Source organism: Lonchura striata, chromosome 32 (genome assembly GCF_046129695.1).
Source record: "Lonchura striata isolate bLonStr1 chromosome 32, bLonStr1.mat, whole genome shotgun sequence".
Lineage (NCBI taxonomy): Eukaryota > Metazoa > Chordata > Aves > Passeriformes > Estrildidae > Lonchura > Lonchura striata.
In genome coordinates this window covers 3525786-3553537 of record NC_134634.1, presented here as the reverse complement: position 1 = coordinate 3553537, position 27752 = coordinate 3525786, and the positions used below count along the sequence as shown (strand labels likewise).

The 27752-nt window shown below is 58.1% G+C and overlaps 2 protein-coding genes across 2 annotated transcripts; both read left to right on the top strand.

The window, feature by feature from the left end:
- Positions 1–205: 205 nt before the first annotated feature.
- Positions 206–9167, top strand: POLR3D (RNA polymerase III subunit D). The gene is made up of 9 exons (XM_077789223.1): positions 206–215; positions 2652–2811; positions 2931–2974; positions 5294–5439; positions 5516–5643; positions 6371–6542; positions 6626–6873; positions 8426–8578; positions 8760–9167. Exons 2-9 carry the CDS (start codon positions 2653–2655, stop codon positions 8880–8882), a joined length of 1173 nt encoding a protein of 390 aa, XP_077645349.1. The 5' UTR covers positions 206–215; position 2652; the 3' UTR covers positions 8883–9167.
- A 1198-nt stretch (positions 9168–10365) lies between these two features.
- PIWIL2 (piwi like RNA-mediated gene silencing 2) lies at positions 10366–22764 on the top strand. The gene is made up of 20 exons (XM_077789254.1): positions 10366–10402; positions 10482–10590; positions 10890–11058; positions 11134–11244; positions 11467–11584; positions 11676–11797; positions 11904–11984; positions 12168–12281; positions 12388–12576; positions 12729–12813; positions 12931–13017; positions 13100–13240; positions 13325–13438; positions 15642–15830; positions 17530–17631; positions 17710–17829; positions 19538–19626; positions 19878–19983; positions 20885–21138; positions 22541–22764. The coding sequence occupies exons 2-20, from the start codon at positions 10503–10505 to the stop codon at positions 22650–22652; spliced, it is 2391 nt and encodes a 796-aa protein (XP_077645380.1). The 5' UTR covers positions 10366–10402; positions 10482–10502; the 3' UTR covers positions 22653–22764.
- Positions 22765–27752: the final 4988 nt, after the last annotated feature.

Sequence of the window (27752 nt, the reverse complement as noted above, 5' to 3'; positions counted from 1 at the left end):
CGCTGCCCATTTGGAGAGCAGGGCGCTGCCCGTCACAAAGATGGCGCCGCCGCCTTCACACCGGCTCGGGCATTGCCAACCACAAAGATGGCAGCTCGTTGCCAAACCCGCCGTGCCCTCAGCAAAGATGGCGGCGGCAGCGTCGCCTCAGGAAGAGCGCGGCGTGAGTGACGCATGCGCAGTGGGGGCGGCGAGCCCGTGGCTGCCCGGGCAGGGTGAGGGGCGGCGTGGCGGGGCCGGGGGAGGATTTTGGGGGGTCCCGGGGGTCCTGAGGGGTGCGAGGAGGGGCAGCGAGCACGGAGGGGTCCCCCTGGGGGGCGGGGGGAGGGTGGGTCCGCTTTGGGGGTGCGCGAGGGGGTGGGAATGGCGGGGAGAGGGGGACGCGGAGGGGGCAGGGGGCGCAGGGGGGTGAGGCCCGTGAGGGGCGGGGGGCGCTGCCAGGGGGTTTTGGGGTTTTGGGGGGCCGGGGGTGGCTCATGGGGGTCCGAACCCCCGGGGAGGGGCGTGAGGGGGTGCTGGGGGGAACGGGGGGGCTGGGAGCCCCGGGGAGGGGGGAACAGGGGTCCTGTTTGGGGTGTATAGGGGACAAGGGGTCCTGTTTGGGGTGTAAGGGGTGCAAAGGGTCCTGTTTGGGTCCTGTTTGGGGTGTGTGGGGGATAAGGGGTTCTGTTCGGGGTGTAAGGGGTGCAAGGGGTCCTGTTTGGGGTCTATAGGGGACAGGGGGTCCTGTTTGGGTCCTGTTTGGGGTGTGATGGGGACAAGGGGTCCTGTTTGGGGTGTGTGGGGGATAAGGGGTCCTGTTCGGTGTGTAAGGGGTGCAAGGGGTCCTGTTTGGGGTCTATAGGGGACAGGGGCTCCTGTTTGGGTCCTGTTTGGGGTGTGATGGGGACAAGGGGTCCTGTTTGGGGTCTATAGGGGACAGGGGCTCCTGTTTGGGTCCTGTTTGGGGTGTGAGGGGGACAAGGGGTCCTGTTTGGGTCCTTTTTGGGGTGTATGGGGGACAAGGGGTCCTGTTTGGGTCCTGTTTGGGGTGTGTGGGGTGCAAGGGGGTCCTGTTTGGGTCCTGTTTGGGGTGTGTGGGGGACAAGGGGTCCTGTTTGGGGTTTATGGGGGGCTGAGACCCCCAGGGAGGGGGACAAGGGGTCCTGTTTGTGGTGTATGGGGTGCAAGGGGTCCTGTTTGGGGTGTGTGGGGGACAAGAGGTCCTTTTTGGGGTATATGGGCGGCTGAGACCCCTGGGGAGGGGACAAGGGGTCCTGTTTGGGGTGTAAGAGGTGCAAGGGGTCCTGTTTGGGGTGTGGGGGGGGATAAGGGGTCCTGTTTGGGTCCTGTTTGGGGTGTATGGGGGATAAGGGGTGTGTGTGTGGTGTGTGGGGTGCTGAGACCCCTGGGGAGGGGGCTACACGTGGACCCTATTTGGGGGTGCAGGGGGGTCATTTGTGGGGTTTGCATAGGACTGAGCCCATTTCGGGGTTCATTATTGGGATTTGAGCAGAACTGAGCCCACTTTGGGGTTGGTTATTGGGATTTGTGTAGAACTGAGCCCTGTTTGGGGTCTGTTACTGGGGTTTATGTAGAACTGAGCCCACTTTGGGGTTGGTTATTGGGATTTGTGTAGAACTGAGCCCTGTTTGGGGTCTGTTACTGGGGTTTATGTAGAATTGAGCCCAGTTTGGGGTTCATTATTGAGGTTTGTATAGAACTGAGCCCAGTTTGGGGTTGGTTATTGGGGTTTGAGCAGAACTGAGCCCAATTTAGGATCCATTATTGGGGTTTGTGCAGAACGGAGCCCAGTTTGGGGTTCATTATTGGGATTTGAGCAGAACTGAGCCATATTTGGGGTTCATTATTGGGTTTTATGTAGGGCTGAGCCCAGTTTGGGTTCCGTTCCTGGAATCTGAGCAGAACCAAGCCCAGTTTGGGGTTCATTATTGAGATTTGTGTAGAACTGAGCCCAGTTTGAGGTCCATTATTGGGGTTTATGTGGGACTGAGCCCAGTTTGGGTTCCGTTCCTGGGATTTGAGCAGAACCGAGCCCAGTTTGGGGTCTGTCACAAACCGAGCCCAGTTTGGGGTCTGTTACAAACCGAGCCCATTTTGGGGTTCATTACTGGGATTTGAGCAGAACTGAGCCCACTTTGGGGTTGGTTATTGGGATTTGTGTAGAACTGAGCCCTGTTTGGGGTCTGTTACTGGGGTTTATGTAGGACTGAGCCCAATTTAGGATCCATTATTGGCATTTGGGTAGAACTGAGCCCAGTTTGGGGTCTGTTACTGGGATTTGAGCCAAACCGAGCCCATTTTGGGGTTGGTTATTGGGATTTGTGTAGAACTGAGCCCTGTTTGGGGTCTGTCACAAACCGAGCCCATTTCGGGGTCTGTTAAAAACCGAGCCCACTTTGGGGTCTGTCACAAACCAAGCCCATTTTGGGGTCTGTCACAAACCGAGCCCATTTCGGGGTCTGTCACAAACCGAGCCCACTTTGGGGTCTGTCACAAACCAAGCCCAGTTTGGGGTCTGTCACAAACCGAGCCCATTTCGGGGTCTGTCACAAACCGAGCCCATTTCGGGGTTCATTCCTGGGATTTGAGCAGAACCGAGCCCATTTCGGGGTGCAGCCCCCAGCCCTGAACCCTCGCCCTGCCCGCAGGATGGCCGAGGGTGGCTCTGGCAGCTCGGGCTCGCCGGGCAGCGCCCGCCCGGGGCTCCGGGGGGTGCTGGGCCGGCGCCCCAGCGCCGCCCCCCAACTCGGCCCCGGCCGCCTGCCCTCCATCCGCTCCCGCGACCTCACCCTGGGCGGCGTCAAAAAGGTGAGACCCCCCTTTTCCCCCCAAAATTGGGGTCACTCCCCATCCCCAGCCAGGGTTTGGGGTGGTGACAAAGCCCAGGGTGGATTTTGGGGTGATTTTTTTTTCCTCTCTGCCCACAGAAAACCTTTGCCCCCAACATCATCAGCAGGAAGATCAAGGAGGAGTGAGTGGACATCAGGGGGGTTAAAAAAGGGGGGATGGGGATGGTTTTGGGGGGCTGGAGCGTTTTTGGTGGGGGGGAGGTTGTGGGGAGTGGAACTGGTTGGGTTGGAGAAGGGAGGAGTGGAAGGGGATCCATGGAAATATCCCAAATATCCATGGAAATGGCTGAGATATCCCAAAAGTTCGTATAAATATATCAGAATTTCATATAAATATCCTGAATATCCATAGAAATATCCCAAATATCCTTGGAAATGGCTGAGATATCCCAAATATTCATATAAATGTATCAGAATTCCATATAAATATCCTGAATATCCATAGAAATATCCCATATATCCATGGAAATGGCTGAGATATCCATGGAGATATCCCAAATGTTCCTATAAAAATCACAGCATTCCATATAAATATCCTGAATATCCATAGGAATATCCATGGAAATATCCCAAATATCCATGGAAATATCACAGATATCTATGGAAATTCTCAGGAATTTGTATAAATATCCCAAATATCAATGGAAATGTCTAAGATATCCCAAATGTTCATATCAATATCTCAGAATTCCACATAAATATCCTGAATGTCCATAGGAATATCCATAGAAATATCTCAAATATCCATGGAAATGGCTGAGATATCCATGGAGATATCCCAAGTATTCATGCAAATATCTCAGAATTCCATATCCATGGGAATATCCATAAAAATATCCCAAATATCCATGGAAATGGCTGAGATATCCATGGAGATATCCCAAATGTTCATATAAATATCTCAGAATTCCATATCCATGGAAATATCCATAGAAGTATCCCAAATATCTATGGAAATGTCTGAGATATCCTAAATGTTCATATAAATACCTCAGAATTCCACATAAATATCCCAAATATCCATGGAAATTCTCAGAATTCCGTATAAATAACCCGAATATCCATATAAATATCTCAGAATTCCATATAAATTTCCTAAATATCCATATAAATATCTCAGAATTCCATATAATTATCCCAAAAGTGCCTCCGGGTGCTGTCCAGGGATCTCCTCCCAAGCCCCCGGGTCATGGCAGGGCCATGGGGCAGGGCTGAGGCTGACGTGCCCCCTGTGCCTCCTGTGCCCCCCGTGCCCCCTGTGTACCCCATTCCCCCCGTGCCCCCCATTCCTCCCGTTCCCTACATTCCCCCCAATCCCCCCATGCCCCCTGTGCCCCCATTCCCCCCCATTCTCCCCATGCCCCCAATGCCCCCATGCCCCCCGTTCCCCCCATTGCCCCCTGTGTCCCCCATGCCCCCTGTTCTCCCCATGTCCCCCGTGCCCCCCATGTCCCCCCCATTCCCCCCATGTCCCCCCCCTGCCCCCCATTCCCCCCGTTCCCTTCATTCCCCCCATGTCCCCCCCATTCCCCCCATGCCCCCCATTCCCCCTTTGCCCTCCGTTCCCCCCATGCCCCCCGTTCCCCTGTGCCACCCATGCCCCCTGTCCCCCTCCTTCCCCCTGTGCCCCCCGTGCCCCCCGGTCCCCTCATTCCCCCCATTGCCCCCCATTCCCCCTGTGTCCCCTTTCCCCCCGTTTGTGCTCCCTGTTCCCCCCGTGCCCCCCGTTCCCCCATGTCCCCCCCGTGCCCCCCATTCCCCCTGTGCCCCTCATTCCCCCCATTGCCCGCATGCCTCCCCTTCCCCCGTGCCCCCTGTTCCCCCCATGCCCCACATTCCCCCCATGTCCCCCCTGTGCCCCCTGTCCCCCCCGTGCCCCCCGTGTCCCCCATTGCCCCTGTGCCACCCATTCCCCCTGTGCCCCCCGTTCCCCTGTTCCCCCCATGTCCCCCCTGTGTCCCCCATTCCCCCCGTGTCCCCTATTACCCCTGTGCCACCCATTCCCCCTGTGCCCCTCGTTCCCCCTGTGCCCCCATTTCCCCCATGCCTCCCCTTCCCCCTGTGCCTCCCGTGCCCCCATTCCCCCAATGCCCCCCAATGCCCCCCATTGCCCCCGTGCCCCCCATTCCCTCCATGTCCCCCGTTCCCCCCATTCCCCCCATGTCCCCCATTCCCCCTGTTCTCCCCACGTCCCCCCATTCCCCCCATGCCTCCCCTTCCCCCTGTGCCTCCCGTGCCCCCATTCCCCCAATGCCCCCCATTGCCCCCGTGCCCCCCATTCCCTCCATGTCTCCCGTGCCCCCCGTTCCCTCCATTCCCCCCATGTCCCCCATTCCCCCACGTTCCCCCTGTGTCCCCCATTCTCCCCATGTCCCCCACGTTCCCCCTGTGTCCCCCATTCTCCCCATTCCCCCCGTTCCCCCCATTGCCCCCGTGCCCAGGCCCCGCGAGGACGTGTCGGTGAAGAAGGAGAAGAAGGAGCGCGAGCGGCAGCGGGACGGGCACGGCCGGGGCCGCAGCCGGCCCGAGGTCATCCAGTCCCACTCCATCTTCGAGCAGGGCCCTGCTGAGATGATGAAGAAGAAGGGTAAGGGCAGCTTCCCGCTGGGGTTTTTTTGGGGTGTCCGGCCTTGGGGTGACCCCGGGCTGCTCCATGTCCCCAGCAGGCTCCTGGGACAGGGCCGTGGACGTATCCGACTTCGGCCCTTCCCACATCATCAACATCAAGAAGGAGAAGAGGGAGACGGACGAGGAGACCAAGCAGATCCTGCGGATGCTGCAGAAGGACGATGTCAGTGGGCCTGCAAGGGGGTGGCTTTGGTGTCACCGGGCGGTGATGAGTGTCCCTTGTGTCCCTGGGCAGTGCTGAGTGTCCCTTGTGTCACCATGGCAGTGCTGGGTTTCCCCTGGCAGTGCTGGGTGTCCCCGGGCAGTGCTGAGTGTCCCCTGCCTGTCCCAGGGCAGTGCTGGGTGTCCCCTGGCAGTGCTGAGTGTCCCTGGCAGTGCTGAGTGTCCCCTGAGTCACCAGGGCAGTGCTGGGTGTCCCCTGGCAGTGCTGAGTGTCCCTGGCAGTGCTGAGTGTCCCCTGAGTCACCAGGGCAGTGCTGGGTGTCACTTGTGTCACCATGGCAGTGCTGGGTTTCCCCTGGCAGTGCTGGGTGTCCCCTGGCAGTGCTGAGTGTCCCTTGCCTGTCCCAGGGCAGTGCTGGGTGTCCCCTGGCAGTGCTGAGTGTCCCTTGCCTGTCCCAGGGCAGTGCTGGGTGTCCCCTGGCAGTGCTGAGTGTCCCCTGCCTGTCCCAGGGCAGTGCTGAGTGTCCCTGGCAGTGCTGAGTGTTCCCTGAGTCACCAGGGCAGTGCTGGGTGTCCCTTGTGTCACCATGGCACAGCTGAGTGTCCCCTGTGTCCCTGGCAGTGCTGGGTGTCCCCTGGCAGGGCTGGGTGTCCCCTGGCAGTGCTGGGTGTCCCTGGCAGTGCTGGGTGTCCCTGGCAGTGCTGAGTGTCCCCTGTTGTCCCCACAGTTCCTGGATGACCCGGGGCTGAAGAACGACATCCGGAACAAGCCGGTGCAGCTGCCCCTGGCCCACTCGGGGTGGCTCTTCAAGGAGGAGGCGGCCGAGCAGGAGGAGGCGCAGCCGTGGCTCCCTGCCTCCAAGGAGGAGAAGATGGAGCTGGACGTGCCGGCGGTGAAAGGTGGGCTGGGCCGGGCTGGGGACACGGCGGGGACGAGCTGGGGGTGTCCCCCTTTTCCCCGTGCCCACGCAGCCCCTGTGCAGTGAAGGAAGAGCCGCGGGAGGAGGAGCCCAGGCCCGCCCAGCCCAAGGGGCCGCCCGGCTTCCCGCGGGCCGTGGCCGCGGCCGAGCTGCTGCAGCGGCTGAGCCTGGCGGCCGAGGAGGAGCTGCTGTTCCTGCAGCTCCCCGACACCCTGCCCGGCCAGCCCCCCAGCCACGACACCAAACCCTGCAAAGCCGAGCTGCACAGCGAGGACGGCCAGGTGCTGCTGGTGAAGCAGGAGAAGAGCCAGGTAGGGCCACGCTCGGGGTGTCGCCTCAGCCCATCCCCTTCGGTGGAGTCATCTCTGCCAAGCCCACGAGGATGTTGCCCCATCCCATGGTGTTCCTTCCAGCCATGGTGTCCCTCCATGCCGTGGTGTCACTGTCCCCCCATCCCCTGGTGTCCCTCCATTCCGTGGTGCCCTTTCCAGCCATGGTGTCCCTCCATTCCGTGGTGTCACTGTCCCCCCATCCCGTGGTGTTCTTTCCAGCCCATCCCATGGTGTCCCTCCATCCCATGGTGTCACTGTCCCCCCGTGGTGCTGTCCCATCAATCCCATGGGCTGATCCAAATCCCCTGGGTTGATCCCTGTGCTGTGATCCCAGTCCAGTGGGGCAAACCCAGTCCTATGCTGTGATCCCAGTCCCCAGAGCTGATCCCATGGAGTGATCCCAGTTCTGTGCTGTGGACCCAATCCTGAGGGCTGATCCCAGTCCCCAGAGCTGATCCCAGTCCCGAGGGCTGATCCCAGTCCCCAGAGCTGATCCCAGTCCCAGTGAGCTGATCCCAGTCCCCTGAGCTGATCCCAGTCCCCTGAGCTGATCCCAGTCCCCAGAGCTGATCCCAGTCCCAGTGGGCTGATCCCAGTCCCAGTGAGCTGATCCTAGTCCCCAGTGAGCTGATCCCAGTCCCATGGGGCTGATCCCAGTCCCATGGGGCTGATCCCAGTCCCAGTGAGCTGATCCCAGTCCCCAGAGCTGATCCCAGTCCCCAGAGCTGATCCCAGTCCCATGGGGTTGATCCCAGTCCCCAGAGCTGATCCCAGTCCCCAGGGCTGATCCCAGTCCCAGTGAGCTGATCCCAATCCCGAGGGCTGATCCCAGTCCCTGGGGCTGATCCCAGTCCCAGTGAGCTGATCCCAGTCCCAGTGAGCTGATCCCATTTCCCAGGGCTGATCCCAGTCCCAGTGAGCTGATCCCAGTCCCGAGGGCTGATCCCAGTCCCAGTGAGCTGATCCCAGTCCCATTGAGCTGATCCCAGTCCCCAGGGCTGATCCCAGTCCCATGGGGCTGATCCCAGTCCCCAGGGCTGATCCCAGTCCCCAGAGCTGATCCCAGTCCCCAGGGCTGATCCCAGTCCCCAGTGAGCTGATCCCAGTCCCCAGGGCTGATCCCAGTCCCATGGGGCTGATCCCAGTCCCCAGAGCTGATCCCAGTCCCCAGAGCTGATCCCAGTCCCAGTGAGCTGATCCCAGTCCCGAGGGCTGATCCCAGTCCCAGTGAGCTGATCCCAGTCCCCAGAGCTGATCCCAGTCCCCAGAGCTGATCCCAGTCCCATGGGGCTGATCCCAGTCCCCAGAGCTGATCCCAGTCCCAGTGAGCTGATCCCAGTCCCGAGGGCTGATCCCAGTCCCCAGAGCTGATCCCAGTCCCCAGAGCTGATCCCATTCCCCAGGGCTGATCCCAGTCCCATGGGGTTGATCCCAGTCCCCAGAGCTGATCCCAGTCCCATGGGGTTGATCCCAGTCCCCAGAGCTGATCCCAGTCCCCAGGGCTGATCCCAGTCCCGCTGTGCCCTGGCAGGAGGCGAAGCAGGCTGAGAACACCTGCACCCTGGCCGACCTCCCCGAGGGCCAGGTGGGGAAGCTGCTCATCCGAAAATCAGGAAAAGTGCAGCTGGTGCTGGGCAAGGTCACCCTGGACGTGACCATGGGCACCCCCTGCTCCTTCCTACAGGTATGGAAGTGATCCCGGCACCCAATTTCGGGGGGTTTCACCCCAATAAAACCCCTCAGGCCATCGTGCTGGCTCTTGGGCATCCCTCCCCTGTGAGAAGGGTGGGGAAGGGTCCTGCTGGATGTCGCAGGGGTTCCTGTGGCAGGGGGCTGCTCAGGGCTGTTTGTGCCCCCTGGGACAGGAGCTGGTGTCCGTCGGCATCGGGGACAACCGCACGGGCGAGATGATCGTGCTGGGCCACGTCAGGCACAAACTCGTCTGCTCCCCGGATTTCGAGGCTCTCCTGGAGCACCGGCACCGGTAGCCGAGGGGGTCCCAGCCCCCTAAAACCCCCGGGAGGGACCCTCAGCCCTTCCAGATGTGCCTTTGGGACGTGGGGAGGGGGCTGGGGCAGCTGTGGGGCAGAGCCAGCTCCTGCCAGCCCCGCAGGGTGTCCGGCTGTGTGCCCCGCACCCATGGCTTCCCCCCAGTGCCAAACGGGGAGCTCGGGGTGTGGGGGGTCCTGGTGTGTCCCCCCAGCCCTGTGGTGGGAGCAGGACAAACGTCCTGGGGGAAAAAACCTGGAATAAAAACCTCTTTTGCTGTGTCAGTCTTGTTCTGTCACCTCTGCTGGGCCCTGCCAGGCCTTGGGGTGGCCGCAGCGGGTGGGGGGCACTGGGTGGTCCCCACGCTGTCCCGGGGGGTGACAGGGCTGCCAGCGTGGAGCTGGAGCTCCCTGGGTGGCACCAGCCCCTGGGAAGGGAGCAGGGATGGGGGGCACTGAGCCCTGGGCAGGGCTGGGCCTGCACTGCCCCTCTCACCTTGATCTCCCGCCCCTTCCCATCTGAAACCCCCCCACACCTGAGCTTGCCCTCCCAATTCCGTGTTATCCCACATTCCTGCCCCAAACCATCCCATCCCATGGATCCCATCCCATCCCACCCCATGGATCCCATCCCATGGATCCCACCCCATAGATCCCATCCCATCCCATGGATCCCATCCCATGGATCCCATCCCATCCCACCCCCACCTTCCTGTCCCATTTTACCTCTCCAATTCCATCTCATTCCCCCTCCTGCCCCATTGCATCCTTCCTTTCCCACCCCATCCCATTTTACCCCCAAATTTCACCTTAACCCTCCCCTGCCCGTCCTATATTTCCCCTTTCCTGCCCATCCCATATTGCCCCCAAATTCCACCTTATCCTTTTCCTGCCCATCCCATATTTCCCCCGTTCCCACCCCATCCCATTTTACCCCCAAATCCCACCCCAACCCTCCCCTGCCCGTCCCATTTCCCCCCCAATCCCGTATCCCCCCCACCCCTTCTCTCCCCCATAGTTTCTGCCTTCCCTCCAGTTTAATTTGCATAACCCCGCCCACTCTCCTCTTGACCACGCCCCCTCTCCTCTTGGCCACGCCCCCTTTCCCCACTCCCGCCCTTTCGGGGAGGCGGGGTCGGGGGCCCCGCGGTGTGGGCGTGTCCTCGGCGGCGGCCAATCAGCGCCGCGTCCGCGCGCGGGCGGGGCGGCGCGTGCGCTCGGGGCGGCGGCGGCGGCGTGGCCGCGGCTGAGGGCGCGCCTCGACGGGGCGGACCGGGACCCGAACCCGAACCCGAGCCCGAGCCCGCCGGGCCCGGACACGAATCCAGACCGGGACCCGGATCCTCCCGCCATGGACCCGCCGCGGCCCTTCCGCGCAGCCGGGCCCGCCGCGGCCCGGGGGCTCCGCGGGCTCGCCGCCTTGTCCGCCCGCCCGCCCTGCCCCGGCCGCGCGGCGTCGCCGCTGCCCGCGCTGTTCCGCGGGCTGGGCCTGCACGAGCGGCCCCTGGAGCGGCCCCTGGGTGGGTGCCGGTGCTGAGGGGGCGCCGAGGGCCGCGCGTGGGTCTCGCGGAGCCGCTCACGGCGGTGCTGCTCCCGCAGGCCGGGGCGGCGGCGCTGGCGATGGGACGGCTGCGGTTCCGCCCGGCCCGGTGCGGCAGGAGGAGGAGGATGAAGGGGCGGCGCTGGCCGCGCTCCCCACGCGTGGGCAGTGAGTCCCCCACGGCCCTGAACCCTCAGCGCCCACCCTCCTCCGGCTCCTCCATCCATCCATCCTTCCTGTCCCTCCTGTCTTCTGCCCCATTCCTTCTCCCCTTCCATCCCCCTGCCCCCATATATCCGCCCTATTCCCTCTGTCTCCCCACCTCCCCTTCCCTCTCCCTTTATCCCAAAACTCGGGTGTTTCGAGCCCCCAGGCTGCTGGAGAAGCAGGAGCAGGGAGGTTTTTGGGGGGGGTTTCGGGCTCGTCGCTGGGGGTTTGCAGCCAGGCCACCCCCAGTGTGTCCCCAGCGTGTGCCAGGGCTCACCGCAGCCCGCCCTGGGGACGCAGGATCCTGTGGAAAGGCAGAGGGGCCGCGCTGCCCACCCAGCCTGGACCAGCCGCCCCGTGCCCACCCAGCCCGCAGCCCTGCCCGCTGCCCGTGCCCGCCCCGGAGAGCCCCTCAGCTGCTGCCAGGCCGTAAGCGATGCCCCCAGCCCCCCATTTTGGGATCTGGGTGCTGCTGGCTCGCTGCTGAGCCCCCGTCCCTCGCAGGGCGCAGGGCACCAAGGCGGTGGCGAAGGGAGCCGCCGTCCACGTGGGGCTGAACTTCGTGAAGATCCACTGCCAGAACGAAGCTGTCTACCAGTACCACGTCACCTTCAGGTGATATCGGGGGGCAGGGGTCCCCCACAGCCCCTCAAGGGTCCCCCACAGCCCCTCGAGGTTGGGGTGTCCCCTGGCAGAGCCCTCTGCGTCCCCATGAGGTGGAGCGGCCCCGGCGCGTCAGAGAGCTCTGGGGTTTTTGCCCTCGTGGGGGATTTTTGGGTGGGCTGAGTGAGGTCTGGGGGAGGCAGAGGAGGGAGAAGAGCCCCTGTGTGCCCCCAGCCCCGAGGTGGAGTGCAAGGCTGCCCGCTTTGCCATGGTGAAGGAGCAACGCGCTGTGACCGGGGACGTGATAGCCTTCGACGGCTCCATCCTCTTCCTGCCCATCCAGATCCCCAAGGTAAGGGGTGGGGGGGGGGAGGTCTCCCCTGCTTTGGGGGTACAGGGGTGCCCCTGTTTTGGGTGGGAGAACCCCTCTGGCCCTGCCAAAGGTCAGCCTGAAGGCTCAGAGGAGCAGCGACGGGCAGGAGATCATCATCAGCATCCAGATGACCAAAATCCTGGAGCCCAGCTCGGATCTCTGCATCCCCTTTTACAACGTGGTGTTCCGCAGGTGAGGGGCCACAAAGACCCTCCCCGAGCCCAAGGAGGAGACCCCTTTCCTCCTCCTTCCTGTCAGTCCTCATCCAGCCCTACTTTCCCTGCTTTTCCTTCCTTAGAGTGATGAAAATCTTAAATATGAGCCTGGTTGGGAGAAATTTCTTTGAGCCTGCCCAGGCCACCACCCTGCAGAAATACAGGTGGGTGCTGGCACTTTGCCTTCCCACAGGATCATCCCTGTTTCCCTGGAAACTGGGAAGCGTTCCCAGGTCGGCCTGACTTTGGAGCAGCTTGCTTGGAGTAGTTGGGAAGTGAATCGCTGAGTTTTGGGAGCTGCTTGGCTGCTCCAAGTTTAAGCCAGGCCTCTTTCCCTCCGGACGCAGCCTCCATATCTGGCCGGGCTACGCCGTCAGCATCGGGAGGAAGGACGGCGGGCTCTTCCTCATGGTGGACTCCATCCACAAGGTCATCCGCAGCGAGTCCGTGCTGAGCGTGATGTGAGGAAAGCAGCAAAACCCCCCCAGAGCCGGGGGGGGACGAGGGTGCTGCAGGAGGTGGGGTGGCACTGGGGGGGAGCATGCCGTGCCTCTTCTCTTTTCCCAGGCAAACCATCCACTCGCAGAGCCAGAGGACGTTCCAGGACGAGTGCATCAAGCAGCTGGTGGGGAGCGTGGTGATGACACGCTACAACAACCGCACCTACCGCGTGGACGACATCGACTGGGACAAGACCCCCAGGGACACTTTCACCCTGGCCAGCGGGCAGGAGATCACCTTTGTGGACTACTACAGGTGAGGAGGAGCTGCTGGATCACGCTGTGGGAATGGGCTGATGCCAGGTTGGGGGGAGTGGGAGCAGGGAGGGGGTTTGGGGCTGGGTGTTCTGCAAGATCCGTCCCAAAGCGAAATTCCAGGGGGGGTGTGATAATGTTTTTTTTTTCCAGCAAGACCCACGGGATCACCATCAGGGAGCTGGACCAGCCCCTGCTCGTCCACAAGCCCAAGGAGAAGCAGATGCCAGAGGGGAGGGTGAGCGGGCATGGAGATCCACGGGCTGCTCTGGCCTCCTGCAGCCCCTGGGCAGAGCAGCTATTCCCAGCTATTCCCAGCCCCTGGAATGCTGAGGGTGCCTGTCCCTCCCTGCAGCCCCAGCTGAAGATGGTGCTGCTGGTACCAGAGCTGACCTTCCTCACCGGCCTCTCCGACCTCCGCAAGAACAGCCGCATGCTGAAGGTCAGAGCGTGTCTCGTGCCCTGCTCCCGCTTTTCCCGAGGCTTCGGGAGCCCTGCCTCACCTCCGGGTGTTGCTCCTTCAGGAGGTGACGTGGGAGATGATCCAGAACCCCCAGCAGCACTACCAGCGCCTCGCCGGCCTCCTGCGCCGCATCCGCGACAGCGCCGAGGCGTCCCGGGAGCTGCAGGGCTGGGGGCTGCTCCTGGACACGGATATCTACAGGGTGAGGAAAGCCTGCGGGGCTCCCCGCCTCCCCCTGCCCACCCGGGGCAGCACAGGCAGCTCTGGAGCTTCCCCCTCTGCCCAGACCCAGGCTCACATCCTGCCCACGGAGAGGATCAACCTCCGGCACCGCTCCTTCCTCCCCACCGAGGAGCTGGGCTGGCACCGCGAGGTGACCAAGGAGGTGCCCATCGCCGTGGTGAGCAGAGCCTGCCCTGCTGGGGATGGCTGGGATGGGTTTTCCCGAGTGCTGGGCCCTGTGGCTGGGCTGCTTCCAGCACAAACCCTGCCCTGGTTTGTGCTGGATGGGAGCTCCAGCCTGTTTTTCCCCGAGGAGTTGGAGGTATGTGGCTGTGGTGTCTGTTTCCCGCCTCGTCCCAGGGTGGAGGGAGCCTTCCACAGGCAGGACCTGGATGGAATTCAATCCAAATTTCCTTTGGGCTGCTTTTCCTCTCCCAGATTCCCCTCTGTGTTCCAAATTTCTCTAGGGTCACTTTCCTTCTCCCAAATTTCCCTCTCCCAAACTCTCTGCTGTGCTCCAGGTTCCTCCAGGCCCAGTTTTCCTCTCCCAAATTCCCCTCTGTGCTCCACGTTTCTCTTGGGCCACTTTCTTTCTCTGAAATTCCCCTCTGTGCTCCAGATTTCTCTAGGGTCACTTTTCCCAAATTCCCCTCTGTGCTCCAGGTTCCTCTTTGTCCAAATTCCCTCTCCCAGATTTCCCTCTCCCAAATTCCCCTCTGTGCTCCAGGTTTCTCTAGGCCCAGTTTTCCTCTCCCAAATTCCCCTCTGTGCTCCAGGTTTCTCTAGGCCCAGTTTTCCTCTCCCAAATTCCCCTCTGTGCTCCAGGTTTCTCTAGGCCCAGTTTTCCTCTCCCAAATTCCCCTCTGTGCTCCAGGTTTCTCTTGGATCACTTTCCTTCTCTCAAATTCTCTGTGCTGCAAGTTCTTCTTTGCCCAAATTTCCCTCTCCCGAATTCCTGTCTGTGCTCCAGGTTTCCCTTGGGCACTTTCCCTCTCCCAAATTCTCTGTGCTGCAGGTTCCTCTTTGCCCGAATTCCCTCTCCCAGATTTCCCCCTCCCAAGCTCTGCTGTGCTCCAGGCTCCTCCAGGCCCAGTTTCCTTCTCCCACTGTGCTCCAAATTCCTCTAGGGTCACTTCTCCCAAATTCCCCTCAGCTGCAGGTTCTGCTTTACCCAAATTCCCTCTTCCAAATTTCCCTCTGTGCTCCAGGTTCCTCTAAGCCCACTTTCCCTCTCCCAAATTCCCCTCTGCTGCAGGTTCCTCTTTGCTTGAATTCCCTCTCCCAAACTCTGCTGTGCTTAGGTTCCTCCAGGCCCAGTTTTCCTCTCCCAAATTCCCCTCTGTGCTCCAGATTTCTCTAGGGTCACTTCTCCCAAATTCTCTGTTCTGCAGGTTCTTCTTTGCCCGAATTCCCTCTCCCAAACTCCCTGCTGTGCTCCAGGTTCCTCCAGCCCACTTTCCCTCTCCCAAATTCTCCCCTCCCAAACTCTGGTGTACTCCAGGTTCCTCCAGGCCCAGTTTTCCTCTCCCAAATTCCCCTCTGTGCTCCAGGTTTCTCTAGGGTCACTTTCCCTCTCCCAAACTCCTTGCTGTGCTCCAGGTTCCTCCAAGCCCAGGGTTTCTCTCCCAAGCTCCCCTCTGTGCTGCAGGTTCTTCCAAGCCCACTTTCCCTCTTCCAAATTCCCCTCTGTGCTGCAGGTTCTTCCAAGCCCACTTTCCCTCTTCCAAATTCCCCTCTGTGCTGCAGGTTCCTCTAAGCCCAACTTCCCTTTCCCAAATTCCCTCTGTGCTCCAGGTTCCTCCAAGCCCAGGGTTCCTCTCCCAAACTCCCCTCTGTGTTCCAGGTTCCTCCAAGCCCAACTTCCCTTTCCCAAATTCCCTCTGTGCTCCAGGTTCCTCCAAGCCCAGGGTTTCTCTCCCAAGCTTCCCTCTGTGCTGCAGGTTCTTCCAAGCCCACTTTCCCTCTTCCAAATTCCCCTCTGTGCTGCAGGTTCCTCTAAGCCCAACTTCCCTTTCCCAAATTCCCTCTGTGCTCCAGGTTCCTCCAAGCCCAGGGTTCCTCTCCCAAACTCCCCTCTGTGCTCCAGGTTCCTCCAAGCCCACTTTTCCTCTCCCAAACTCCCCTCTGTGCTCCAGGTTTCTCCAGGCCCACTTTCCCTCTCCCAAATTCCCCTCTGTGCTACAGGCTCCTCTTTGCCCAAATTCCCTCTCCCAAGTTTCTCTCCCAAACTCTGCTGTGCTCCAGGTTCCAGGCCCACTTTCCCTCTCCCAAACTCCCCCCTGTCCTCCGTAGCTTCCTCCTCTCCCCCCTGGGGATCCCCTGCATGGACTGGGAGCCGCAGCAAGGCCCCCAAACCCCGGCCTGTCCTGCTTTCCTCCCAGATCTCCATCAGCTCCTGGCTCCTGGTCTATCCCAAGCGGCTGCAGCACCTGGCCAAGGAGCTGCTGGCGGCCGTGAGGAGCAGCTGCGGGGCCATGGGGATGCAGGTGGGGCAGCCCTTGGTGCAGGAGCTGCGCGACGAGCGCATCGAGACCTACGTCAGGGCCATCCAGGGCTCCCTGGGCAGCCAGGTGAGTGTGGGAGTCCACAGATTCGGGCAGGTGAGCAGAGGGACATCCCTGGGGGTGTTTGGGCAGCCAGGTGAGCAGAGGGACATCCCTGGGGGTGTTTGAGGGACATCCCTGGGGTGTTTGGGCAGCCAGGTGAGCAGAGGGACATCCCTGGGGTGTTTGGGCAGCCAGGTGAGCAGAGGGACATCCCTGGGGTGTTTGAGGGACATCCCTGGGGGTGTTTGTGCAGCCAGGTGAGCAGAGGGACATCCCTGGGGTGTTTGGACAGCCAGGTGAGCAGAGGGACATCCCTGGGGTGTTTGAGGGACATCCCTGGGGGTGTTTGAGGGACATCCCTGGGGGTGTTTGGACAGCCAGGTGAGCAGAGGGACATCCCTGGGGTGTTTGAGGGACATCCCTGGGGGTGTTTGGGCAGCCAGGTGAGCAGAGGGACATCCCTGGGGTGTTTGAGGGACATCCCTGGGGGTGTTTGGGCAGCCAGGTGAGCAGAGGGACATCCCTGGGGTGTTTGGACAGCCAGGTGAGCAGAGGGACATCCCTGGGGTGTTTGAGGGACATCCCTGGGGGTGTTTGTGCAGCCAGGTGAGGAGTGGGAACATCCCTGGGGTGTTTGGGAAGTGGGAGCCCATGTCAGCTTCATCCAGGGCTCCCTGGGCAGCCAGGTGGGCAGAGGGACATCCCTGGGGGTGTTTGAGGGACATCCCTGGGGGTGTTTGAGGGACATCCCTGGGGGTGTTTGTGCAGCCAGGTGAGCAGAGGGACATCCCTGGGGTGTTTGAGGGACATCCCTGGGGGTGTTTGAGGGACATCCCTGGGGGTCTTTGGGAAGTGGGAGCCCCTGTCAGGTTCATCCAGAGTTCTTTGGGCAGCCAGGTGAGCAGAGGGACATCCCTGGGGATGGGGGATCTTTGGGAAGCTGGGATGGAGCCCCTGTCAGGTTCATCCAAGCTCTTTGGGCAGCCAGGTGAGGAGCGGGGACATCCCTGGGGTGTTTGGGCAGCCAGATGAGCAGAGGGACATCCTGGGGATGGGGGAATCGCTGGGAATGTGGGATGGAGCCCATGTCAGCTTCATCCAAGGTCTTTGGGCAGCCAGGTGAGCAGAGGGACATCCTGGGGATGGGGGAATCACTGGGAATGTGGGATGGAGCCCATGTCAGCTTCATCCAAGCTCTTTGGGCAGCCAGGTGGGCAGAGGGACATCCCTGGGGGATCTTTGGGAAGGTGGGATGGAGCTGACATCAGGGCCATCCAGAGTTCTTTGGGAAGCCAGGTGAGGAGCGGGGACATCCCCGGGGATTTTTGGGCAGCCAGGTGAGGAGCAGGGACATCCCTGGGGGATCACTGGGAAGCACCTGGGGGTCTCAACCTGCAGAAGAAGAGACTCAAGGGGACCCCATTTTTCCCTAAAAATCCATGACAGGAGCATGAGGTCAGCTGGGGCTGGGAACAAAGGGCAGGACAAGAGGGAACAGCCTCGAGCTGTGCCGGGGGAGGCTCAGGTTGGACACCAGGAGGAATTTTTAAATTTTTTCATGGAAAAAGGTGGTTAAAGACTGGAATGAGCTGCTCAGGGGGGCGGTGGAGTCCCCATCCCTGCAGGTGGGGACGTGGCACGTGGGTTGTTGGTGGCCTTGGGCTTGACTCAGAGCTCCAGGGGGGCTTTTCCAACCTGAACAATTCCATTTTTTCCCCCTCAGGACAAGGTGCAGCTCCTCCTGTGCATCATCCCCGGCGGCCGGGACGACGTCTACGGGGCCATCAAGAAGCTTTGCTGCGTGCAGACCCCTGTGCCCTCCCAGGTGGGCTGGGACCCCCATTCCTGGGGATCCAGGGCTGTCTCCAGCCTCACTTTTTCCCTGTTTTTTCCCTCCCCTCAGGTCATCAACGCCCAGTCCCTCACGGGCCATCCTGGCAAGATCAGGAGCGTGGTGCAGAAGGTTCTGCTGCAGATGAACTGCAAGCTGGGCGGGCAGCTCTGGGGGGTTGATATCCCACTGGTAAGACAGGAAAAAACCCCGGGATGAGCCTGGGAGCTCTGGAGGGGCTGGGTTGCTGTGGGGGAGTTGGGTTATTGTGAGCACAGGATGGATGAAGCAGCTGGAGAATCGGGGTTGGCTTCTCTGGGGTGCCTTGGAGCTGCAGGGATCCAAGCCTGGAGGTGTCTGACTTATCCCTAAATCCCACCCCGGGTGTTTTTTGCCCCTTCCAGAAGCAGCTGAGGGTTGTTGGCATGGCTGTGATCCCTAGATCCCACCTTTCCACCCTCTAGAACCATTTCACAGTTGTTGCCCCTAAATCCCACCTGCCTTTCCATCCTCCTTTATCCCTCATTCCCAATTCCTTTCCCCTTTTCCAGCAGGAGCTGATTGTTGTGGGCATGGACATTATCCCTAAATCCCACCTCTGTTTCCTGCTCCATTATCCCTATATCCCACCTGCTTTTCCACCCTCCATTATCTCTAATTCCCATTTCTTTTCCCCCTCTCCAGAAGCAGCTGATGGTCCTGGTCATGGACTTTGTCCCTAAATCCCACCTGCCTTTCCCTGCTCCATTATCCCTAAATCCCATCTCTGTTGCATCTCCAGAAGCAGCTGATGGTCATGGGCATGGATATAACCCCTAAATCCCACCTCTGTTTCCCTGTCTGATGGTCCTGGTCATGGACATAATCCCTAAATTCCACCTTTTTTCCTGTCTCCAGAAGCAGCTGATGATCATGGGCATGGACATTGTCCCTAAATCCCACCTCTGTTCCCTCTCCAGAAGCATCTGATGGTCCTGGTCATGGACATTATCCAAAATCCCCCCTTTTTCCCTCTCCAGAAGCATCTGATAGTGGTGGACATGGACACTAACCCTAAATCCCACCTCTATTTTCTGCTCCATTATCCCTAAATCCCAGCTCTGTTCCCATGTCTGATGGTCGTGGTCATGGACATTATCCCTAAATCCCACCTTTTTCCCTCTCCAGAAGCAGCTGATGGTCCTGGTCATGGACACAATCCCTAAATCCCCCCTTTTTCCTGTCTCCAGAAGCAGCTGATGGTCGTGGCATGGATATAATCCCTAAATTCTACCTTTTTTCCTGTCTCCAGAAGCAGCTGATGATCATGGGCATGGACATTATCCCTAAATCCCACCTTTTTCCCTCTCCAGAAGCACCTGATGGTCCTGGTCATGGACAGTATCCCTAAATCCCCCCTTTTTCCCTCTCCAGAAGCATCTGATGGTCCTGGTCATGGACACAATCCCTAAATCCCCCCTTTTTCCCTCTGCAGAAGCAGCTGATGGTGGTGGGCATGGACATTGTCCCTAAATCCCACCTCTGTTCCCTCTGCAGAAGCAGCTGATGGTTTTGGGCATGGACACAATCCCTAAATCCCCCCTTTTTCCCTCTCCAGAAGCAGCTGATGGTCCTGGTCATGGACACAATCCCTAAATCCCCCTTTTTTCCCTCTCCAGAAGCATCTGATGGTCCTGGTCATGGACACAATCCCTAAATCCCCCTTTTTCCCTCTGCAGAAGCAGTTGATGGTGGTGGGCATGGACACAATCCCTAAATCCCCCTTTTTCCCTCTCCAGAAGCATCTGATGGTCCTGGTCATGGACACAATCCCTAAATCCCCCCTTTTTCCCTCTGCAGAAGCAGCTGATGGTGGTGGTCATGGACACAATCCCTAAATCCCCCCTTTTTCCCTCTCCAGAAGCAGCTGATGGTGGTGGGCATGGACGTCCACCACAGCAGGAGCCAGGGGATGCGCTCAGTCATCGGCTTCGTGGCCAGCATGAACCAGTACGTGGCTTCCTGGCGAAGTGGGGGAAGTTTTCCTGCTCTGCCCTGGCGATTTTTCAGGATTTCCCACCCCAAAACCCCTTTTCCTTGGCCGGGAGCGGGGTGAGGGTGCTGCTGTCCCCGAGCTGGGCGTGGGGAAGGGGCTGGGAATGCTGAGCCAGGGTGGCTTTGGGGTTGCACAGGAGCTCGGGGGGATTTTTCCTGGTGCTGGGGGGGTTCCTCCAGGCTGCTCCTTCCCTTTCCATCCCCAGCATCCTCACCAAGTGGTACTCCAGGGTGGTTTTCCAGATGCCCCACCAGGAAATCGCAGACAGCCTCCGCCTCTGCCTCTCCCAAGCCCTCAAGCGCTTCTACGAGGTGAGGCCAGCCAAAACCACCCTCCTGTGGCTCCACGTTCCCCCAAAAACAAGGGGAAAACCTCCCAAAATTCCAGCCTGGGAGGAGCAAAGCTTCCCTGGCAGCCTTTGGACTGGATGTGGAGCTGGGACAGCTCGTCCTTATCTGTTTGCTCGGAGGGAAGCGCCACGTTTCAGCTCCCAGAGGCCTGTCCCTTGTCCCCAGAGTGACAAAAGCAGCCCGGGACAGGGCAGAGGGCAGGGAAAATCCCAACCTCATCCCTGGAAGTGTCCAAGGCCAGCCTGGGATAGTGGAAAGTTCCTTACCCATGGCAGGGGTGGGATGGTCCCATCCCCTGGGGTGGCTTTGAGGTCCCTTCCAACCCAAACCATTCCAGGATTTTTTGATTTTGTTTCCTCATCTGTGGGTGCTGCAGGAGCAGCCCTGCACGCTGGGAATTTGGAGGGACAGGGATGGGTGGGATGTGGGGAAGGAATTCCTGGCCTGGGATGGAATTCCCAGGGAATCTGTGGCTGCCTCATCCCTGGAAGCATCCAAGGAGCACCCTGGGACAGTGAGAGACCCCTGCCCACGGAATGAGATGATTTTAAATCTCCTCCCCACCCAAATCAATCTGGAATTTTGTGATTAATCCAAACACCCCCCTCCCCACCCAAATCAATCTGGAATTCCATGATTAATCCAAACACCCCCCAAACCCACCCAAATCACTCTGGAATTTTGATTAATCCAAACACCTCCCTCCCCAAACCCACCCCACTGCGGGCTGAATTCCCAGCTCCACCCCAACACCCAAACTTCTCCCAACCAGGGAATATTTTCCCAACCTCCCTCAGCTCATCCCTGTGCGTGGCAGGGGAGGTAAAAACGAGCTGATTTTACCCATTTTTTCCCCCTTAAGCTGAACCACTCCCTGCCCATGAAGATCGTGGTGTACAGAGACGGGGTGTCCGACCCCCAGCTGGACACGGTGCTCAAGTACGAGGTGCCCCAGCTCCAGAAGAGCTTCCAGACCTTCCAAAATTACCAGCCCAGCCTGGTGGTGGTCGTGGTGCAGAAGCAGCTGAGCACCAACTTCTACTGCCAGACAGGAGAGGAGCTGGTGTCCCCTCCCCTGGGCACCGTCATCGACCACGGCATCACCAGCTCGGGCTGGTGAGAGGCAGGGCTGGGGCTGGGGGGGGAAAATCGCCCTGGGGAGGGATAAAAATCACCACCGAGGGGAAAAAAATAACAAAAATTGGGTGTAAACAAAGCAGAGGAGGAAATGCCCCCAGGGTGGGGAAAAAAATCTGCCCTTGGGGTGAAAAAATGGATGGAAAAGCACCCAAAGGTGTAATAAAGAACCTCAGACAGGAGAGGAGCTGGGATGGGGGGAAAAAATCACCCCCAAGTGGAAAAAAATACAAAAATTTGGTGTAAACAAAGCAGGAGAAAATGCCCCCATGGTGGGGAAAAAAATCTGCCCTTGGGGTGAAAAAATGGATGGAAAAGCACCCCAAGGTGTAAAAAATAAAAGTAAAAATAGCCCAGGGTGTAAAAAAGAACTTCAGACAGGAGAGGAGCTGGGATGGGGCAAAAAACACCCTGGGGAGGGATAAATTTAGCCCTGAGGGGAAAAAAATAACAAAAATTGGGTGTAAACAAAACAGAGGAGAAAATGCCCCCAGGGTGGGAACAAAAAAACTGCCCTCAGGGTGAAAAAATGGATGGAAAAGCACCCCAAGGTGTAAAAAATAAAAGTAAAAATAGCCCAGGGTGTAAAAAAGAACCTCAGACAGGAGAGGAGCTGGGATGGGGGGAAAAAATCACCCCCAAGTGGAAAAAAATACAAAAATTTGGTGTAAACAAAGCAGGAGAAAATGCCCCCATGGTGGGGAAAAAAAATTCACCCTCGGTGTGGAAAAAATGGATGGAAAAGCACCCCAAGGTGTAAAAAATAAAAGTAAAAATAGCCCAGGGTGTAAAAAAGAACCTCAGACTTTGGGGTGTAAAAACACCTCGAGTGCAAAAAAAAAAATGGTTATAAACCCACCCCAGCGTGCAAAACAAAACCCCAGAGTGAAAGAAAAACGGTGGCAAAAACACCCCAGGGTGCAAAAAACAATGCAAGTGGAGTGCAAAAATTAAAATAAAATGCAAGTGGAATGCAAAAATTAAAATAAAATGCAAGTGGAGTGCAAAAATTTAAAAAAAAATGCAAGTAGAGTGCAAAAATTAAAATAAAATGCAAGTGGAATGCAAAAATTTTAAAAAATGCAAGTGGAGTGCAAAAATTAAAATAAAATTCAAGTGGAATGCAAAAATTAAAATGCAAGTGGAGTGCAAAAATTTTTTAAAAATGCAAGTGGAGTGCAAGTATTAAAATAAAATGGAAGTGGAGTGCAAAAATTTAAAAAAATGCAAGTGGAATGCAAAAATTAAACCTTTGTGGTTCAAAATCACCATTCTGGGGTGAAAAATCCAGCCCAGTCTGGGGTTCCCAGTGCCCCGAGGTACAAAAATGTTAATTTTGGGGTGGAAAAGAAATGAAAATGTTCTTTTTTTGTGCTTGCAGGCAGGATTTCTTCCTGCTGGCCCATCACTCCCGGCAGGGCTGCAGCATCCCCACGCGCTACATCTGCATGTGCAACACGGCCAACCTCAGCTCCGAGCACCTCCAGAGGTGAGGGGGGTCCTGGCACCCCAAAATCCTGCCGGGGGAAGGGGAGAGACCCTCCAAACAGCCAGGGGAAATGCAGGAGTTCCTGAGATCCTGCAGCACCCCAAAATATTCCACAGGGAAGGGGAGAGAACCTCAAAATCATCCAGGGGAAATGCAGGAGTTCCCGAGATCCTGCAGCACCCCAAAATATTCCAGAGGGAATGGGAGAGAACCTCAAAATCATCCAGGGGAAATGCAGGAGTTCCTGAGATCCTGCAGCACCCCAAAATATTCCACAGGGAAGGGGAGAGAGCCTCAGAATAATCCAGGGGAAATGCAGGAGTTCCTGAGATCCTGCAGCACCCCAAAATATTCCAGAGGGAAGGGGAGAGAACCTCAAAATCATCCAGGGGGAATGCAGGAGTTCCTGAGATCCTGCAGCACCCCAAAATATTCCAGAGGGAATGGGAGAAACCCTCAGAATAATCCAGGGAAAAAGGGAGGAGGCCCTGGACTCCTGAGATCCTGCAGCACCCCAAAATATTCCAGAGGGAAATGGAGAGAACCTCAAAATCATCCAGGGGAAATGCAGGAGTTCCTGAGATCCTGCAGCACCCCAAAATATTCCACAGGGAAGGGGAGAGAACCTCAAAATCATCCAGGGGGAATGCAGGAGTTCCTGAGATCCTGCAGCACCCCAAAATATTCCACAGGGAAGGGGAGAGAACCTCAGAATTATCCAGGGGAAATGCAGGAGTTCCTGAGATCCTGCAGCACCCCAAAATATTCCAGAGGGAAATGGAGAGAACCTCAAAATCATCCAGGGGAAATGCAGGAGTTCCTGAGATCCTGCAGCACCCCAAAATATTCCACAGGGAAGGGGAGAAACCCTCAGAATAATCCAGGGAAAAAGGGAGGAGGCCCTGGGTTCCCGAGATCCTGCAGCACCCCAAAATATTCCAGAAGGAATGGGAGAGAACCTCAGAATTATCCAGGGGGAATGCAGGAGTTCCTGAGATCCTGCAGCACCCCAAAATATTCCAGAAGGAATGGGAGAGAACCTCAAAGTCATCCAGGGGAAATGCAGGAGTTCCTGAGATCCTGCAGCACCCCAAAATATTCCACAGGGAAGGGGAGAGAACCTCAGAATAATCCAGGGAAAAAGGGAGGAGTGCCAGAGTTCCTGAGATCCTGCAGCACCCCAAAATATTCCAGAGGGAATGGGAGAGAACCTCAAAATCATCCAGGGGAAATGCAGGAGTTCCTGAGATCCTGCAGCACCCCAAAATATTCCACAGGGAAGGGGAGAGAACCTCAGAATTATCCAGGGGAAATGCAGGAGTTCCCGAGATCCTGCAGCACCCCAAAATATTCCACAGGGAAGGGGAGAGAACCTCAAAATCATCCAGGGGGAATGCAGGAGTTCCTGAGATCCTGCAGCACCCCAAAATATTCCACAGGGAAGGGGAGAGAACCTCAGAATTATCCAGGGGAAATGCAGGAGTTCCTGAGATCTTGCAGCGCCCCAAAATATTCCAGAGGGAATGGGAGAGAACCTCAAAATCATCCAGGGGAAAGGGTGGGAGTCCCAGAGCCCCCCAAAATCCTGCAGGGGGAAGGGGAGAGACCCTTCAAACAGCCAGGGGGAAAGGGAGGAGTGCCAGAGTTCCTGAGATCCTGCAGCACCCCAAAATATTCCAGAGGGAATGGGAGAAACCCTCAGAATAATCCAGGGAAAAAGGGAGGAGGCCCTGGGTTCCCGAGATCCTGCAGCACCCCAAAATATTCCAGAGGGAATGGGAGAAACCCTCAGAATAATCCAGGGGAAAAGGGAGGAGGCCCTGGGTTCCTGAGATCCTGCAGCGCCCCAAAATATTCCAGAGGGAATGGGAGAGAACCTCAAAATCATCCAGGGGGAATGCAGGAGTTCCTGAGATCCTGCAGCACCCCAAAATATTCCAGAAGGAATGGGAGAGAACCTCAGAATTATCCAGGGGAAATGCAGGAGTTCCTGAGATCCTGCAGCACCCCAAAATATTCCAGAAGGAATGGGAGAAACCCTCAGAATAATCCAGGGAAAAAGGGAGGAGGCCCTGGACTCCTGAGATCCTGCAGCACCCGAAAATATTCCAGAAGGAATGGGAGAGAACCTCAAAGTCATCCAGGGGGAATGCAGGAGTTCCTGAGATCCTGCAGCACCCCAAAATATTCCACAGGGAAGGGGAGAAACCCTCAGAATAATCCAGGGAAAAAGGGAGGAGGCCCTGGGTTCCCGAGATCCTGCAGCACCCCAAAATATTCCACAGGGAAAGGGAGAGAACCTCAGAATTATCCAGGGGAAATGCAGGAGTTCCTGAGATCCTGCAGCGCCCCAAAATATTCCAGAGGGAATGGGAGAGAACCTCAAAATCATCCAGGGGGAATGCAGGAGTTCCTGAGATCCTGCAGCACCCCAAAATATTCCACAGGGAAGGGGAGAAACCCTCAGAATAATCCAGGGAAAAAGGGAGGAGGCCCTGGGTTCCTGAGATCCTGCAGCGCCCCAAAATATTCCAGAGGGAATGGGAGAGACCCTCAGAATCATCCAGGGAAAAGGGCAGGAATCCCAGAGCCCCCCAATATCCTGCAGCACCCCAAAATATTCCAGAGGGAAGGGGAGAGACCCTCAAAACCATCCAGGGGAAAGGATGGGAATCCCAGAGCCCCCCAATATCCCACAGTTCCCCAAAATCCTCCCTGAAGAAAGGGAGAGACCCTCAAAATCGTCCGGGGGAAAGGGCAGGGGTCCCAGAGCCCCCCAGAACAGGGACAGCTGGGAGCAGGTTCCAGGAGGGATCTGAACCTGGATTTATCCTCTTTCCTGGAATCCCAAATCCCATTTCTCCCTGTTCCAGTTGGGATCTGGACCTGGCTCCATCCTCATTCCCAGCAATCCCAAATCCCATTTCTCCCTGTTCCAGGAGGGATCTGGACCTGCATTCCCAGCAATCCCAAATCCCATTTCTTCCTGTTCCAGTTGGGATCTGAACCTGCATTCCCAGGGATCCCAAATCTTGTTTCTTCCTGTTCCAGGAGGGATCTGAACCTGCATTCCCAGCATTCCCAAATCCCATTTCTCCCTGTTCCAGGAGGGGTCTAAACCTGGATCCACCTGCATTCCCAGCATTCCCAAATCCCACTTCTCCCTGTCCCCAGGCTGACCTTCAAGCTGTGCCACCTGTACTGGAACTGGCCGGGCACCGTGCATCCTTCTCCTTTCCTGGAAATCCCAAATCTTATTTCTCCCTGTTGCAGGAGGGATCTGAACCTGCATTCCCAGCATTCCCAAATCCCATTTTTCCCTGTTCCAGTTGGGATCTGAACCTGCATTCCCAGCATTCCCAAATCCCATTTCTCCCTGTCCCCAGGCTGACCTTCAAGCTGTGCCACCTGTACTGGAACTGGCCGGGCACCGTGCGCGTCCCTGCCCCCTGCAAGTACGCCCACAAGCTGGCCCTGCTGGTGGGCCAGGTCCTGCACCACGAGCCCAGCGCCCACCTCTGCGAGCAGCTCTTCTTCCTCTAACCTGCCAGGACCCCAAACCCCGGATGGAACTGGGAAACCCGGCATGGAGCTGGCCCTGCACCCACAAATCCGGGATGGCGCCCGGAATTCTGCTCCCCGCCCGCCCCTCTTTGCCCCCCGTGCCCAGGGGGGTCCCCTCAATTCCCAGTTCTGGTGTTAATTTATTCTTTCTCTGTTCATTTTGGGGATGCTCGGGGATTGCAGCAGCATCCCGGGGGCTGTGGGGTTGTAATTTTGGGATTTCATCCCCGTGGGGGTGAACCCCAAGGGAAATCCTGCTGCCTTCCAGCCCTCCCAGTAACGGGGGTTGAGTTGAGCCCCAAAAATGCTGCTGCTCCCACAGCTCATCCCCGTGCAGCTGCTGGATGGAATCCCAACAATTTCAGGGTTTTTTCCCCCCACCCCCCTCGAGTTTTTTGCATTTTTATGCGGGTTCAAAGTTGTTTTGTTTTTTTCCTGGGTTTTTTCGAGCTGCTGTCGAACAAAGCAGCTCCAGTTTGGCCACTTCTCCCGTCCTTGAGGAGCCACTGCTTTTCCAAGGAGAATTCTTTGTGGATTCAGGTCATTCCCCCAGGGAAAAGTTGGAGTTTTCACCTATTTTAGGTGCATTTTTTTGGCCTTGCTTGAGCCAAGTTGGAATTCCCTCCTTTTCCTCTTGACTGTAACCTGGTTTTTTTTTTTTTGGTTCATTCCAATAAAATCGTTGCTGCCAGCCGCTCCCTCGTGGATTTTTGGGGGGATGCTGGTGGTCTCACCCTGCCCCAAATTCCTGGGGGACCCCCCGAGGGGGGTGACAGCGGCGCTGCCACCGGGGCTGTCCCCTCCTGCCCCGGGTTAATCATTTATTTCTCTTTATTTGCCAACCCCGCGGACTTTGGCAGCCACGGCCCAGCCCGGGGTGGGATTTAGGAACAAATCCCCACCCGTGGGGTGCTGGGCTGAGATTTTGGGGTCCCCCAGCTCAGCCTGAGCCCAGCCAGGAGGATTTTCCATCCCAGCTCTGCCTTTTCCTGAGAGGAGCCGGGATGGTTCTGGCTGTGCCAGGATTGGGCCCCTCGGAGCCCCCCGTGGCTTTTCCAGGGGGATTTTGGGGTCCCCCCACCCCACCCAAGGGGATTTTGGGTGCTCTGACCCCTTGGAAGGGAATTTTGGGGTCCCCCCACCCCACCCAAGGGGATTTTGGGTGCTGTGACCCCTTGGAAGGGGATTTTGGGGTCCCCTCACCCCACCCAAGGGGATTTTGGGTGCTGTGACCCCTTGGAAGGGGATTTTGGGGTCCCCCCACCCCACCCAAGGGGATTTTGGGTGCTCTGACCCCTTGGAAGGGAATTTTGGGGTCCCCCCACCCCACCCAAGGGGATTTTGGGTGCTGTGACCCCTTGGAAGGGGATTTTGGGGTCCCCCCACCCCACCCGAGGGGATGTTGGGTGCTGTGACCCCCGGGAAGGGGTTCAGGGGATTTTGGGGTCCCAGGGGATGTTTGGGGTGCGCTGTGCCCTAAAAGGTCTTTGGGGAGGTGCCCCAGGGGGATTTGGGGGATTTTTGGGGTTTTGGGGGATTT

Coding starts and splice junctions, on each gene's coding strand:
- POLR3D (XM_077789223.1), top strand. CDS start 2,653: ATGGCCGAGGGTGGCTCTGGCAGCTCGGGCTCGCCGGGCAGCGCCCGC. Junction 2,975..5,293: donor AGCAGGAAGATCAAGGAGGA/GTGAGTGGACAT, acceptor CCCCGTGCCCAG/GCCCCGCGAGGACGTGTCGG. Junction 6,874..8,425: donor TGAAGCAGGAGAAGAGCCAG/GTAGGGCCACGC, acceptor GTGCCCTGGCAG/GAGGCGAAGCAGGCTGAGAA.
- PIWIL2 (XM_077789254.1), top strand. CDS start 10,503: ATGGGACGGCTGCGGTTCCGCCCGGCCCGGTGCGGCAGGAGGAGGAGG. Junction 11,985..12,167: donor ACCACCCTGCAGAAATACAG/GTGGGTGCTGGC, acceptor CTCCGGACGCAG/CCTCCATATCTGGCCGGGCT. Junction 13,241..13,324: donor TGGACACGGATATCTACAGG/GTGAGGAAAGCC, acceptor CCCTCTGCCCAG/ACCCAGGCTCACATCCTGCC.